General features: G+C 35.8%; 1 protein-coding gene across 2 annotated transcripts in view; it reads right to left on the reverse strand.

The window, feature by feature from the left end:
* PSME4 (proteasome activator subunit 4) overlaps positions 1-16,038 on the reverse strand; it is a 93,387-nt gene that overhangs the window by 23,221 nt on the left and 54,128 nt on the right. For both annotated transcript variants that reach the window (XM_028516497.2, XM_036027945.1), the window contains exons 21-32: positions 11,790-11,845; positions 10,902-10,958; positions 10,629-10,684; positions 10,439-10,537; positions 8,988-9,050; positions 8,763-8,858; positions 5,870-6,001; positions 3,311-3,520; positions 2,222-2,358; positions 1,475-1,528; positions 1,031-1,160; positions 316-397 (exon numbers count right to left, since the gene is read on the reverse strand). In XM_028516497.2, coding sequence (XP_028372298.1) covers positions 316-397; positions 1,031-1,160; positions 1,475-1,528; positions 2,222-2,358; positions 3,311-3,520; positions 5,870-6,001; positions 8,763-8,858; positions 8,988-9,050; positions 10,439-10,537; positions 10,629-10,684; positions 10,902-10,958; positions 11,790-11,845 — 1,172 coding nt within the window. The remainder of the gene's footprint in view (positions 1-315; positions 398-1,030; positions 1,161-1,474; positions 1,529-2,221; positions 2,359-3,310; positions 3,521-5,869; positions 6,002-8,762; positions 8,859-8,987; positions 9,051-10,438; positions 10,538-10,628; positions 10,685-10,901; positions 10,959-11,789; positions 11,846-16,038) is intronic.

The raw sequence follows: 16,038 nt of genomic DNA on the forward strand, positions 1-16,038 counted from the left end.
CCTTGAAATAGTTTGATAAATAGTGTAATTACTTAGTTGGCAAAATAGATAAGTAAATGATATTTTCACCCAGATGTACAAAAGGTATGTGTATTATGAAGACATAAAGGGTCAATCTATTCTTTTTTTTCTCAATCTATTCTTATACTTTTTTATCACTAGTTTTTACTAAGCCAACTGTTTTTCTTTATTTCATACCTTTATATTTCTATAATTTGTATAGGAAAATAATTAAGATCAAGAACTATAATTTATACTTTTAAAGAAACTTTCCAAGTCTCCTGAGAACTATTAATTATATTTGGCAGTACTTACCAATTTCATAGGGGTTGATGGTCAGCTTTTTATGGGTTCTTTTTAGCTGCTTAAGAATACCAGCAACAGCTGAGATTGCCATCTAGAAAACAAATGGTTAAGGTAGATGTACCAACAGTTTAAATCTCTTAAATGGTTGCCTGCCTTAAACAAAGCAGAAGCTGGATTCTGTTTCTTTCAAAAGCAGGGAAACGCTTCGCCCAGTGACACCGGGTGGCACAGTCAAGCGGGCGCTGAATCTGACGGGAAGGAGTCGTTCCTGGTTCTTGCTCTAGAACCTTCATCCGCGCTAGACCTTTTCACTGTTAAAACGATGCATGCTCATTCTTCAAATCTCAGCCTAAACATTTTTAAGGGTCTTCCTCCTATGCACCAGCCTAGTTCAGCCCCATCTTGTACACCACTAATGCTTTGTGAGTAAAGTCAAAAACTATCCCCAGATATCTTCCCCTTTCTGTAACACTTCATACCTACAATTAATTTCTCAAAATCAATCTTGTCCATTAACCTATAAATTTGTTCTCTGTTATAGCCCCAGTGCTGAAATGTAGTGTCTGAACATGTCCTCATATTTGTTACATGAATTATTATCTCTCAACCAGTAGAGATAGACCTCAAGATATTTATTAAGTGGGTCTCATCTGTGAAGAATTTAAAGGCTTTAGGTGACATAAAAATTCTCAAACCCAGTATTCAACTAAAATAAAGTATCTACCTTTCGAACTACAATTGCATCATGGTTGAGATTCTCAATAAAAAAATGTATGGCACGAAGAGGTAACACTCGGTCATCTCTCAGGAGTAGAGACAGGAGACCAATGCCGATATGTTCAAATTTCCAGGGCCTAAAAAGGGGAGAGGGAGAGGAAAATTACAAAACACATTGCTCATAAAACCACTTAAAAAAAAAAGAAAAAGAAACTATACTTGAAATATTTTTAAGTTTCACAAGAATTAAAACAGGTATCTTGAAGAATAGCACTCCTATCATTAGCCCCAAACTTGCCTCTTAATCTTACAAATTCATTAATCACACCAACAAATCACACAAGACTGTATTTTGTGATACAGTCTTTCATAGCCTCCAGAACAGAAACCTCCTAAAATATTCAGAATAAAAGCTTTGAGAATGAAAAAAAAAAAAAATTCTTCTACTTACAGATTTCTCTGCTCCACACCATCTAGCAAAGTGTCTACCAAATTTTCATAGTTCCTTAAAAAAAAATATTCAGGTGAGGCATTGTTTTAATACAATATTAAGATGAACATCAGATATTCAAATTCTGGCCAGATTCACCCTCTCTTACTGGTGAGAAGCAAACCAGAGAAAAAGCAGATGGATGAACAAAGACAGTAGGAAAAGAACGTGAAGGGTACAAAGAAAACAAAAAAAGTGCTAGGTACACTGAGTAACTCAACTGTCCCTGAGCGGGCTTTTCAAAAGTAAGTTTGTGAGTAGCAATCAATTAGTTGGGAATGGTCTACCTATATGGCACTCCAAGAATATATAAGGTAGACTACTATATAAAAGTTTATCATTTTTATATAGACATGCGGGAAAAAAATGATAAGCATATTCATAAGGCAAAGAGACAAATCAAGATAGGAAGGCCCCTGAGTTTTATCACTGAAGTGCTAAAATGCTTTGGTTCCAAAAACCTAAGAAGTTTATTAATATCTTGATACCAAATTTGTATAAATCTGACTGATATGCGCACTTAAAAATCTCCACAGCTAAAAGTGACAACCAGGGATCTTCACAATGATTACTTCCTAACACTTCTGTATTTTTTCAGAATTGACGTGTAAATTTTCTTGCATAGTTATGGTTCACCATATTTTAGGGATATTTAAAACCTACTATCTATAATGTAATCTATTTTGACAAGTAGGCACTTATAATTACCTTAGGGCATCAGCATTCTTTTCTTGTTGGCGTTTAAGTCCTTCTTTTATTTCTTCTGAGCTAGGCATTATCTGGTTGGTAGAGGGGTTTTTTGATTGCTGAAGTAATTCTGCTATTCGGACACATGAGTTTGGAATCTTATTAAAAAGAAAAGCCAGGGGAAAAAATGAAGTACTGACACATACTACAACATGGATGAATCTTGACAACATTATGCTAAGTGAAAGAAGCCAGATACCATTTACACGAAATGTCCAAAATAGGTAAATTCACAGAGAAAGAGAGTAGAGTGGTTTCCGGGGACTACAGGTATGGGAGACTGGGGGTCACTGCTGCTGCCGGATACAGAGCTTCTCCTTGACTGTTAAAATGTTCTGCAATCAGAGCAGTGATAGTTACACAGCCCTGTGAATAACCTTTTGTGATGATATAAGAACCTAACACATTAAATCAGTGAATTTTTTGGAATATGAATCACATTTCAATTAAAACAAATTTTAAGATGGCCTAATTTAAAAACAGGTGCAAATGGCAAAACTGTTTTACAGAAAAGGCATACATTTAGACCAGTGATTTTAAAACCAGAGGAATGATGTCCAACATAACTACCACAGACAAGCGGGGCATTTGAATGCACTCACCCCACTCCGAGCCACCCCCAACGCTGATGGGTAAGTGTACACCCGAAAACTTGCTGCTACCTCTCTCCGTCTGAGCACCCATGGACCAGACATTTCTTCACTATAAATTATGAACCCTGTGGCCAATATTCTGCAACTTTGGCTAAAATATCACCAATTCTCAGAGAGGCCACAGACATACAGGAAATAATGGTAAATACGACAACATAATAACTCTTTGTGGCTCATTGGAAAAAAAGCACCTAGCTAGCTCCTGGCCATTCTCCAACCTCCTACTCCACCCTGCTATCTACAGTAATGATCATAAAGGAAACAGGAAACAAATGCATAAAACGCTGAGAATTAAATATCAAAAATATTATTACTGAAAAAAAGACACGGAAATTTAAAATATTGTAACAAGGCAGTATTTCCACTAAAATCTGAGTTACAAAATTGCTATGCTTACTGTGAAGTCCAAGCCAATTGTTTCATACTGCCGATGAATCTTTTCTGCGAGATCATCAAACAGTCTCACTATAGATGGCTTTTCCAGGGACATTGCTTTGCTAAGACCAGAAGAAACAATTGCTGGCCAAGTCTGTACAATACAGTCCCAATCATGAAGGTTTGCCAGGCACACACCACTGTGATTTCCAAGGAGACAATACAAGGCACCCTGCGGGAAAAAATGATTAATATGGGAACTAAGAAGCATTCTTTAATTGTAGCCAACTCACCTACATGATGTTTTTTAAATTTACTAAACACCAATTAAGGTGTTTGATACTGTTTAATAAATTAGGTTCACTTATTTAACATGTTACTTTTAGAAATTTGAACTTGATGTAATCGTCATCCAGCAATATTTTCTCTAAATCATTTAATAGAGGGTTAGCTCAAAGAACGGCTATTAAGATAATAGAAAAAGGAAAGGATTTTTTAATACATAGCTTTCATTACAATTCTCTTGTACTACAACTACATCACAAATGTCATGAACTGTGCCACTCTTTGCATTACAGGGCACAGTGTTTGGAAAACTCTCTAAAATAGTAGTTAACATCTATCTCATCCCTATGAGATAGTATTTTCCTTATCTTGTGTTATTTTGTAAGTATACAAAAATGGGGTTACTTAATTATACTGTGCATCTTCTACTCATAGGAGTTCAATTAATCAGAATGATTCTGATGACAGTAGGTGTCCCTTTTTAGTGAAAAGAGCAATTAGTACCAACAAAGATTTTATTTCCTAAACATTTACCCTAACTAAATTCCACACTGGCTTCTTACCCACCCGATGCTCTACTCTTAACAGGCTCTTAGAAGGTTATTGTTAAGCTCAGTTTTCCTAGTCTAATAAGATATTTTACATTTTGATATTACTTGACCTACCCAATTTTGTCCATTTAAAATGCTCTCAATTAGATCAACGACATACCACCCAGTGAGTTAGACCTTCTATACATTCTTGAATTATACGTACACATTAGGGGACAGCAAACTTTCCCAATAAAGGGTCAGGTAGTATAGAGTTGGCCATATAGTCTCTGTTGCAACCACTCATCTCTGTCACTGCAGCATGAAAACAGCCACGGACAATGCATAAAGGAATGGATGTGGCTATGTTCCAATAAAACTTTACTTACAAAAGCCAGCAACTGAGCCAAAGCTATAGTTTGTTGACCTGTCCTCATAGGCTAACTTCAAGGAACATTTTAAGCTCTCATCTTAACTCTTTCCAGAGAGCAACTGACAGTGCTGATCGAGTCTTCCTCCTGGAAAGATTATGTCCTTATCTTCTGTAATTCCTCCTCATTTCTTTCTTTTTTAAAAAAGATTTTATTTTGCCCTGTTTGGGGGCACATGAGAGGCAACCACACACTGATGTTTCTCTCCCTCTTTTTCTCTAAAAATAAATAAAAGATTTTAAAAAGATTTTACTTTATTTTTACAGAGAGAGGAAGGGAGAAAGAGAGGGAGAGACACATTGCCGTGGGAGAGAAACACTAATCTGTTGCCTCTCATACACCCTCAACCAGGACCTGGCCCACAACCCAGGCATGTGGCATGACTGGGAATTGAACTGGTGACCTTTTGCTTTGAGAGACGAAGCCCAACCTACTGAGCCACACCAGTCAGGGCTGTAATTCCTCCTCCTCACTTTTTGATGTATTTCTGAGCTTTTCCTTCTCAGCCCTCTAATGAAGTTTTCTCAACACCTACCTCGAGGTCCTCTTCTCAATCTCCTTGGCTCTCTCACCCATGTCTAAAGATTCCAGCAACGCAAACTGAAACATTATCTTTAAACTCCACACTAACATGTCTAACTACCTACTTGAAACTGACTCTTTGTTTACAGGAACTATTTCAAATTAAACATGTCCAAACAAACTAATTTATCATCTATTCTCCCTTTCTCTAACGTACCCAACAACCAGTTATACAAACTGGAACTTTAACAATTTTCATAGCTCCTTTTATTTCAGTCCCCTCATACCCAACCACCAAGTCATATCAATTCTCCCTCCTAAATCATTTGCAGTCAACCCAATTCTACCCGATGGTACAGCAATCACTGTATTCCACCTACATGCTATATTGCATCCCTATGAGATAGCATTTTCCGTATCTGGTGCCATTCCCTTCCTTCTCTGCTCTAATCACACAGTTATTCAAACTTACTAAGTTACACTCCCTCCATGCTGGTCACCATTACCCTGAACAGTTTTTGGTCTTTCACCCCATTCTCCCACATGCCAGCCAGCACACTTATCTTCTGGTGCTCGACTCAAGTTACATCCTACATTTTCTCCATCATAATACTGATCAAAAATATATGTAAATAAAATAATTAGAGAGGAAAAAAAGACAGATGAAAAGGTGGACAGGTATGTGATTAAGCAAATATAGCAAAATGGTAAATAAAGAACCCAAACAGTGGACGTATGGATAATTTACTGCAGAATTTCAACTTTTCTGTATGTTTGAAAATTTCATAGTAAAACAAAACAAAAATCCTGTACCTTGAACTGCTGTTGTGTGACATCTTGTCTATCAGGTCGTAAGAACTCCAACACCAAGGGAATGATATCTCTGCAACAGAAGTTATATACTCCCAAGGCAGCAAAAAATGTTTGCTGGGCCTTATTTCTGACCTGGAGAAGGTATTATTAACAGAGGACTTTTGTTCAATGGTAGACGAACCGCAAAAATTTATAAATGATTAATGATCAAAAAAGTAATAATTTAAATGTTGTAATAACAGAAAATATATCACAGAAATACTTTATCAGAAACAAATAATTCTCTTTTTATCAAAAGTAAAGCATGACCACCAACTGTATCCACAGTTTAGGTTACATTAGGAAGAGACTGAATGGGACCAACATGCATTTGATCATTAACACAATCAGCAAAATATTATACTTATTTTGAGTCACTCTTGATGAGAAGACTTTCTCTAAAACAGAGAACTTAACTTTTTTCAGCACAAACCTTAAGTACTGCTCACATATTTTGAACAGAAATGATTCAGTATAAATGTATAACCCATGAAATAGTTAATAATAATAATAAATAATAGCTGATTATAGTAAAAGCACTGTACATATTTCAAACTCCTTTAAAGATCACTGTAGGTGAAATCTCTAGGTTAGAGACCAATTTCCCAATTTATATTATTTTATAAAAACAGAATAATTGGTGGTACATGAATCTCTACTTTTTCTAGTTCTCTGTGCTTGGAGATACCAGGTAATCTCTTTGTCCTATGCTACTTTAAAGGGCAGACCCCACAACTGACTCAGTAGCAGCCTTCTTAAGTAGAAACCCAAGCTTAACACCTAGAAGGAATTACATAGCCTTCATGATGTGATTTAATTAAGTGGCAGTAATAGTTCATTAGCATTATTCAACATTAAGTAATTTCTTTAAAAATTTGAAAAGCAACTACAGACTTCCGGCAAAATGGCGGCATAGGTGGACGCACTGTAACTCCACACACAACCAAGATTAGAACAACAACAATTTAGAGGCAGAATAACACCCAGAACTGACAGAATTTATCTGAATGGAAGTCGGACAGCCAAGAAGTTGAAGTAGACCCGTTCATCCAGACCGGTAGGAGGGGCGGAGAGGAGCAGCTGGGTGCGGGTCAGGGCGCAGGTCGTGGCAAGGAGGGCAGAGAGAGTTGGGCGCATAAAGCAATTGGGGGCATGTAAGGCATCTGGGGTGTGCAAGATCGCAGCGGGTGGACCCCGAGTACGCAAGCGGCAGCTGGCAGGCCCAGTGAGGCAGTGATTGTGGACCAGGGCAGAGCGCACAACCCAGGATCCCAGAGAAGGGACTGAGGTCCCAGGAGAATGGAGCTATCGCCATTGTTTCCCCTGCCCCTGCCACCACATATAACATCACAATCAAGCGACTAGGGTGCCCAGCCCCAATGAACACCTAAGGTTCCGCCCCTCACCGTAACAGAAGCAACCACAACCCCCCACCCCCCAAAAAAAACCCCACAGGGACATGTCTCAAACAGAAGAACAGATCAATGCCCCAGGACTCATCATTTTAAGCAACCGAGAGATAGCCCATCTACCAGATGCACAGTTCAAAACACTGGTGATCAGGATGCCCACAGAATTGGTTGATTTGGGGCACAAATTACATGCAAAAATGCAGTGATGGGAAGGAAACTGGGACTCAAAACAATAGAGTAGACCAGAAGGAAGAAAAAAACAACCGAACAGGAAAGAATGGAGAAATAAGAATTCAAAAAAAAAAACGAGGAGAAGCTTAGGAACCTCCAGGACATCTTTAAATATTCCAACATCCAAATTATAGGGGTACCAGAAGGGGAAGAGGAAGAGCAACAGATTGAACACGTATTGAACAAATAATAAAGGAGAATTTCCCCATTCTGGCAAAGGAAATAGACTTCCAGGAAGTCTAGGAAGCTCAGAGTCCCAAAGAAGTTGGACCCAAGAAGAAACACACCAAGGCACATCATAATTACATTAGCCAAGGTAAAAATGAAGGAGAGAATCCAAGAAGCAGAAAGAGATAAGGGAACAGTCACCTACAAAGGAGTTCCCATCAGACTGTCCACTGATTTCTCAAAAGAGACCTTACAGGCAAGAAGGGGCTGGAAAGCATTCTAAGTCATGAAAGACAAGGTATAGGATATACCTATATCCCAGATTACTCTATCCAGCAAAGCTTTCATTTAGAATGGAAGGGCAGATAAAGTGCTTCTCAGATAAGGTCAAGTTAAAGGAGTTCATCATCACCAAGCCCTTATATTATGAAATGTTAAAGGGTCTTATCTAAGAAAAGAAGGTTAAAAAAAAAAACATGTATAGTAAAATAGCAGCAAACTCACAATTATTAACAACCACACCTAAAGCAAAACCAAAAGAAACTAAGCAAACAACTAGAACAGGAATGGAACCACAGAAATGGAGATCACATGGAGGGTTAGCAACAGGGGAGTGGGAGGAGAGAGGGGAAAAGGTTCAGAGAATAAGTAGCATAGATGGTAGGGAGAAAATAGACAGGGGGAGGGCAAGAATAGTATGGGGAATGTAGAACCTAAAGAACTTATAAGTATGACACATGGACATGACTAAAGGGGGGATGTGGGTGGGAGAGGGTGTACAGGGTGGAGGGGAGTGAAGGGGAAAATGGGACAACTGTAATAGCATAATCAAAATATATATATATAAAAAAAGAGAAGCAACTACAAATAGTAAAAATAAACATTATTTTAAAAAGACTAGTAACATTAGCTTGAATATATTTTCAATTTAAAAGATGTTTTCTATGCCAATAAATTTAAACTCCCTTGTTAAAATGGGGGTATTCGGACTACATGTAGTAAAATGGGAGAGTCAGCGAGGGCAGTGTTTAGACTAGCCTTACCTGACTGTATGAACTTGTAGATAAACGAAGAAGATCTCTGATCATATCTTGGTGTATTTTTTTGTATTCACAACCCTCAACAGTTAGTGTTCGTAGCTATGAAAAGAAAACAATATAAATCTCAAAGTCTATAGTAAAAGTTCATTTAATTATGAAGTATCACAAATAATTAAATATTTGTCTAGAAAACTACCTAACAAAGTCATCATGTAAAAAGATATTTACCTCATGCTGCAACATTACTCTGTCAATCAACAGTGCTCTGATATGTTGTTTTTTCCCATGGAGCTGAAAGACAAAGTAGCAAACACTTCATTCAACATTTTCCCTCAGTAATCTCAACAATGGATCATCCTGATGCCCTTAATGAAACTTTAGTCCAAAGAAGGTCATGGTAGGCTGGTGGGCAGTAGAGATATTTCATTTATTCTAAAGCCATCAGGCTTATATTAAAATGCACTATTTCAATAAATGTTATGTCTAATACTAGAAATATTCCCTTTAACTGACTCATCCAACACCCTGTTTTTCTGATAATCTATGAATGGATCCATGCATGGGAAAGTAATGGAGTTGGTTCTTATTCAGTCAAAGTACAAAAATAACCTACAAAGAAAATTCCTTTGCTCTGTTAATTTTTAGGTAGACTTTCTAGATAACTGTGTATGTTTACTATAAAATATCTTTTGTTTTTCTGAAAGTTATCATTTAAGCTTTCCCTCACCCTCAGTCTTCTACCAGTCACATTGGTCATCAAGTCTCCACAATTCCTTCTTTTTTCAAAACACCTTATCTCCACCCTAATGCTTATTATGCCTTGATTCAGGCTATTTTTTCATCTGGGCTGTTATACTTTCACCATCTTCCTTTCTTCCTGTCTCAATCTCCCATTGCTTACTTTTCGTACTGATTACAGAGCTTTTCAAAATTCATTGAATTAAATATTGCTCTTTCCAATATTCAGGTCAAACCTAGGTAAGAACCTTTAACAACACCCTGACTGAATATAAAACTGAAGTATTTTCTGAGGACACAACTATAAATGACCTGGTTTACCACCTACCACTCTTCCCTACAGCCAGTTTCCTAAAGCATGCCATGTCTGTACAATCTCCCTACTCTCTTATATGCCACTCCCTCTGTCTAGCACCTCTTATCTAAACAAGGAACTCACACAACATTTTTAGACTCAATGTCAACAAATGTCTCCTATAAAGAAAACTGTCCAAAACATCAAATTGCTGACTTGAATATTTTTTCTTCCATGCCCCTAGAGAAACTTGTTCTGACTTCCCCTGAAGCACAAATACAACATAAGATATATTTTCCTCAAATCTACATAAAGTCCAATGCTTTAAATTCATGCTTTTGGTCACTGCTCCCATCTTTTACTCAGTACTTCAGGCTCTTACAAGGCAACCTGAAAGATGGCGCCACGTTATCACAGTCCAAATTTCCTCTGAGAGTTCAGAGGCTATCATGGAAATTGACAGAAGAGTTTGTATCAGAAAAATACATTTTTTTCTAGGACCCTTCTGGCTATACCATGATATACTTGAAAATCTATTTTTGCTTATGAAAACCTCCTCCCCATGCTGAGTAATTGTTAGATGAGGTGGTTATATCAATATTACACACCTTTAAAAAAATTTAAAGTTGTAGGTGAAAATACTGACCCGATTTTCCATTGATTTCTTTACTAGGTTAAAGCTTTTCCAACGGGAGTCAAATTCATGCTTGTGAGATCCTTGGAATTGCAAAAGGTCTCCAATAATCTGTGTCAAAGAGTTTCAAATTTTGTATTTATAAGTCATCACATCAACCAATCATATTAGCAATTATGAAACTACTAGATAACAAATTTACCTTTATTATAAGAAACAAGGACTTGGTATCATCTTCTGAATTATTAAGTATGTGGTCTACAACAGGAGAAGAAATAGGATTTTGGTTAAAATATTTTGAATTACTACAGTACCCCTAATCCATTAGTTAAAATCTATTAGTTGAGGGGGAGGGGGGGACACTGCCTGATATTCTCACCATTTAGAATAAAATATGTTAAGTAAAAGCACATATGCTACAGAATCAAATTCCTATTTATCAGTGAAAATAAGTTAAATGCATATATGTACTTACTAAGAAGTTTCCTTATGACCCTAGCAATTGCTTCTCGGTGGTTCTCTCTAGATAGATCTAGTTTAGAAAAATGAGAGAATTTATTTTAGACACCATGAAATGCTCCCATACCTCTGAAGATTATATTTACAGTTTGTGTCAAGAACATAATATATTCAAGAAAAAACCAAATGGATCGGCCTTTATCATAGTTGGATTAGTGGCTAGACATGATACAGAATAATCTTCACATTTACAACAATCTGCTTATAAAACTGTATTAGATAGGAAAGGAGGTGGGAGGAAAAAAACCCATCTTTGCCAATATTTCAAAGGCTCTATTCACTAATTAGAGACCATAAGTGCATAGGATTCTCTAATTAGTTATGGGTGACCTCAATCAAGCAAGCTAAAAGTATACTCTAGCAAGTAATGTATGCAACTAACTCCAGTGTTAATCCAGCAATAAGAAAATGTGTCAAATTTCTATTACTGTCAGATTCAGAACATTAACAAAATAAAATGTTTTACATATTTATATAAAATGTAACTATGATAGAAAAATATAAAGAATACATAAATGTTATAACATTCCCACTCATATCAAGTATATCAGTTCTAAAACAATTCTAAATATAAATATTACAATATATGAAAGTCTGCCTCTACACATAAAAAAAATATCCAAATACTTATTTATTGACCCAATTTCTATCTTTTACTGGCCTTATGTAATAATTTTCTAGTTTCTCTAGAAAAAGGAAAAACACAATTGTGTAATTAATATTCATTTTTATTTATACAAAGATTAGGAAAATTGTAACTACAAAATTATTCAATTTTAACACTTGTAGAGTAATTGACAACAAAAAAATGTCCACAGATTTACTCAGATTGGGATTCACATACCATATTCAAGTCCAGTATACAACTTTGTCTCTTCCAAGGACACCATAGTTGGTACCCTGCATAAAAACAAGAGTGCTTATATTTATTAATAATACCAACAAGAAGGATTAAAAGGGAAAATGTCATTGCTAGAATGTTCAAATCAAAACAAAGATGATGCTCTTTTAACAAACATAGAATTCCCATCTTCCACAGTCCAATTCTTTATTCTATCCTTCTGAGGATTAATGCTATCTGTTTCATCAGTAAGGACATGTTATTCATCTTTAAAGAAAATGTTAATTACATTAAATGACTTTAGGGGAGAAACTCACTGCAAAAATGAGCAAAGTACTGACATTCTACATTCAAGTATAAAAGCTTAAGTCTAATGATAAACATTTACACAAAGAAAAGTCATATTTGTAATGAATGGCATAATAAAGATTAAAACTAGTTACCAAAACCCCTCAAATTTTATTGTAAAATATATAGCACAGCAAACAAGCTTCTTTAGATAATCAGCCTTTCTTTTAAAACCAGCCAAACCCGTCTCTCCTGCCACCTGCAGAAAAATGTCACTACTTCTGAAGATGTTCAGATATAAAAGATGTTGCAATTCCTAAAGATCGGTCACAAAGAAGTATGTTATTACAACAAACCAACCTAGATAAACCCAGTAAACGGTTAAAGGTCATTTTTTGAGTATTTAAGAACACATTTTAGCCCTGGCTGGTGTGGCTCTGTGGATTGAGCACCAGCACAAGTGTGTGAGCCGGAAGGCTGCTGGTTTGATTCCCGGTCAGGGCACAGGCCTGGCAACCAATCCATGTTTCTCTTGGTATTTGACGTTTCCCTCTTTCTCCTTCCCTTCCCCTCTCTCTGAAAATAAGTAAGTAAAATCTTAAACATAAGAACAGGTTTTACTGGTAAATATGAACCTTTATAACTGAAATCTAAATTTTCTTCATTGAAAAATATACTAACTTTCAACATTTTATGTCAAAATATGAGTCGATTCAATAACTTTTTATAAACAAAGAGATAATGCTTTCTAAGGAAAAACAGGCACAAATGCCAAGAAAACATGGAGCCAGCATATCTGATACAGGGCTAATTACTAATAAACAGAAATTTTATATATTGTTCATCACTCATGAATTACACAGCCTTGTAATAAAGAAAACACTTTTAAAATCAACATGCCCCCATCTCTATTGCATTTTTTAAAATGAATTAAGTTGTCTTTACTGTAATATTTCATAGTTTAAATTCTGGGATTTACCTAAATGGTAATAATATTAAGATTACTAAAATGCCAATTATTTAACTACATCCCCCAACCCACAATCTAGTGCCTAGGATGGAAAAATACCACCTCAAGTTTCAAAACCAATCCTACAGAGTATAAACAAAACAAAGAATGGAAATAGTTTATAATATAAAATGCTAATTTACTTCTCAGACACTTTAGAGTTCAAATTCTAATTCTTAAAACCTGATCTTCACTCTATAAAGCTCCAACCTTTGACAATAGCTCGCAAGCTTGAACATCCTGTAAAATTGTGTATGACTGCCCTGACTGGTGTGGGTCAGTGGATTGGGAATCATCCTGCAAACAGAAAGGTCACAGGTTTGATTCCCAGGCAGGGCACTTGCCTGGGCTGTTGGGAGGGTTGTGGGCCAGGTCCCACTTGGGGGAGTGCAAGAGGCAACATATCATTTCTCTCACACATCAGTGTTTCCCTCTCTTTCTTTCTCCCTCCCTCCTCCCCTCTCTAAAAATAAATAAACAAATAAATAACTAAATAAAATTGTTTTTCTAAAAATTATACATACTAGAAAAATATGTATGTATCCAAAATCTAGTCAGTAAAAATAAAATCAGATTAATTTATGATGAACTTCAAGGAGTCCATCCAATATGTCTACTGAAATTAGATTTCACCAGCAAAGAGAAAAAAGCTGTGCTCAAGTTTAATAAGCATAAAGCATGAGACTGTTTGTTACCCACCCCCAACCTGACATCTCCCCGGGTAGAAGATAGGGAAGTGCTTGCTTAGGCTGTCACATGATAAGACATGTCTCCTCACTGCTGCTATAAATATAAGTAGTTTACTAAAGCAGGAATACAATTGTCCCTTACCCATTCCATATCTAGTACTAAATAATATTAAACCACACATGCATTTTAATTATCACAAAATTACTCTTTCAAGTAACATAAAAAGCAATCTCTATAGCAAACTCCTGAACAATTTTTAGTATATCCAAAGGAAGGATAAACCTATCAATCAAACAAACAAAAACATATCAACTGGGAATTTGAAATGCTTTTCTTGTATGCATTTCAGACCCACTAACACTAATTATTGGGTCTTTGTAATCACATTTAAAAACAAGTCTCATCTAAAAGCCCTGACACTAATTTTTAAAATCCATGTATCACTCTAAATTGTTTCCTCCCAAAAAGAAACTTTAAAGAAAGGTTATCAGTTATTACAATTATTTTAAATTATCAGCTCATATGGGATTTTAAAGTATTAAGTAACATATTTAAGTAAAAATGACTTAGGATTTTATTTTTAAAACTTGAATTAAAATACATCTCCCATAACTCAAGTGTATAGAAGGCACCTGGTTAGAAATATATTACAGTTTTATTTGTTCTTAGCCATCACAAATTCCTTTTATGCTTATTTACCTAACATTCAGCTTTAATTGATCTCTTCTAGTCTAACAAATTTACTAAAGTACATTTGGACTGACAAGTTTTATACTCTGTTTCTCAGCAAGTGGAAATATATATACCAAATTGTTTCTTCTGATCTTTAAAAAAATAAAATTCATGACCTAAGATTTTATGATTTTATCTCTTTGTGGTCACATTAATATAATTTGACAAAGGAACTAAATAAAATTCTGACACGTAATTTCAACAACATAATATAAATAACTAAAAACAATATCTATTTTATATCTAAAAATAATAATGTTAAATCAGCTTCATGGGAACTAAATAGTACCAGACCACCTAATTTATAACAAAATCTGATCAATGTGTGTGCCACTGGAGGTGGGTAGGGGTGGTGAACACCTGTTAAGTTTTCCACAACTATGTTATTTGCACCACTAGATGGCAATCTTCTTTAGATTTGACAGAGTAGAAATGAAAACAATCACTGGTGGAAAAGGATGGTGAAAAAGGAAGAAATGACTAGTAATATAAAAACAAAATATACAAGTCAAATATGTAAATGAAGGCTAAGTTAACTGTCAGGAAAGAACTGCAAACAATAACAACTATTCCTGTCTGTAAGTGAGAGAACAGGGTACCCTTTCCAACAATCCCTTCCCTCCCAAGTGAAAACAAACATCAGTATAAAACCAAGCCACTAACAGATATTTTTTCCATTCAAGATTATGAGTGTTTCACAAGAGTTATTTGGCCTATTTCCATGTTCTGTTATGCAATTCAATCCTAGGCATCAATAACAGCAATAAACACAAATGAAAAGCTGGCTCTTACTCTACCGTGTGCACAAAAGGTGGCTAAGTAAAGAAAGAGAAATCTTATATAGTGCCAGGCTTAAAATTAATGCTGAGCATAAGAACTATTTCCATGTCTGACACACAAGCTTTTAAAAATCAATGAAAACAGTCAGAAGGTGAAATAAGGAGAAAACAGGATTACTCACCGTGGAGTAGTAACTGTTTCCTTTTCTGTGTGCGGCTCCCCCAGCAGAGCTGGGTAGTTCCCTGGAGGTGCCAAGAGAGGTTAGCTAGCCCTGCCCCTCATCGCATAACAACACATCCTTTCACACATTACTGAAATGGTCTAAACTCCTAGACCTTAAGTATGAATTTTTCTTGAATGAAAAGTTAGTAAAAGCTGAGATCCTACAAATGACCTAACAGATCTATCAGAGAAAAGGGGGCACAAAGTAAAGAAGAAATATTTGAGATGAAAAATGAGGACTCCTCTACCTTGAGTAATGCTGTTTTTATAGATGTTAGGTTTTTGCTTTATGTGATAGCTGGTTAGACTCAGGAAGATTATGAGTGGACTGCAAAAGGAGAAGCTAATAATGATTTGCAGATTAAAGACAAGTGCCCAAAATTCCTGTAACCCTGGAAAGACATACTCCAACTTCCACATCTATAATGGTAGAACTATGAGTATAAACTGTGCCGCAGATATTTCTATTAAATCATTACCTAAGGGTTCCAAGAGCAAAATAGAGATTCCATTTTAAGATTACTTCAGGAG

This window comes from Phyllostomus discolor, chromosome 6, assembly GCF_004126475.2.
Source record: "Phyllostomus discolor isolate MPI-MPIP mPhyDis1 chromosome 6, mPhyDis1.pri.v3, whole genome shotgun sequence".
Taxonomy (NCBI): Eukaryota; Metazoa; Chordata; class Mammalia; order Chiroptera; family Phyllostomidae; genus Phyllostomus; species Phyllostomus discolor.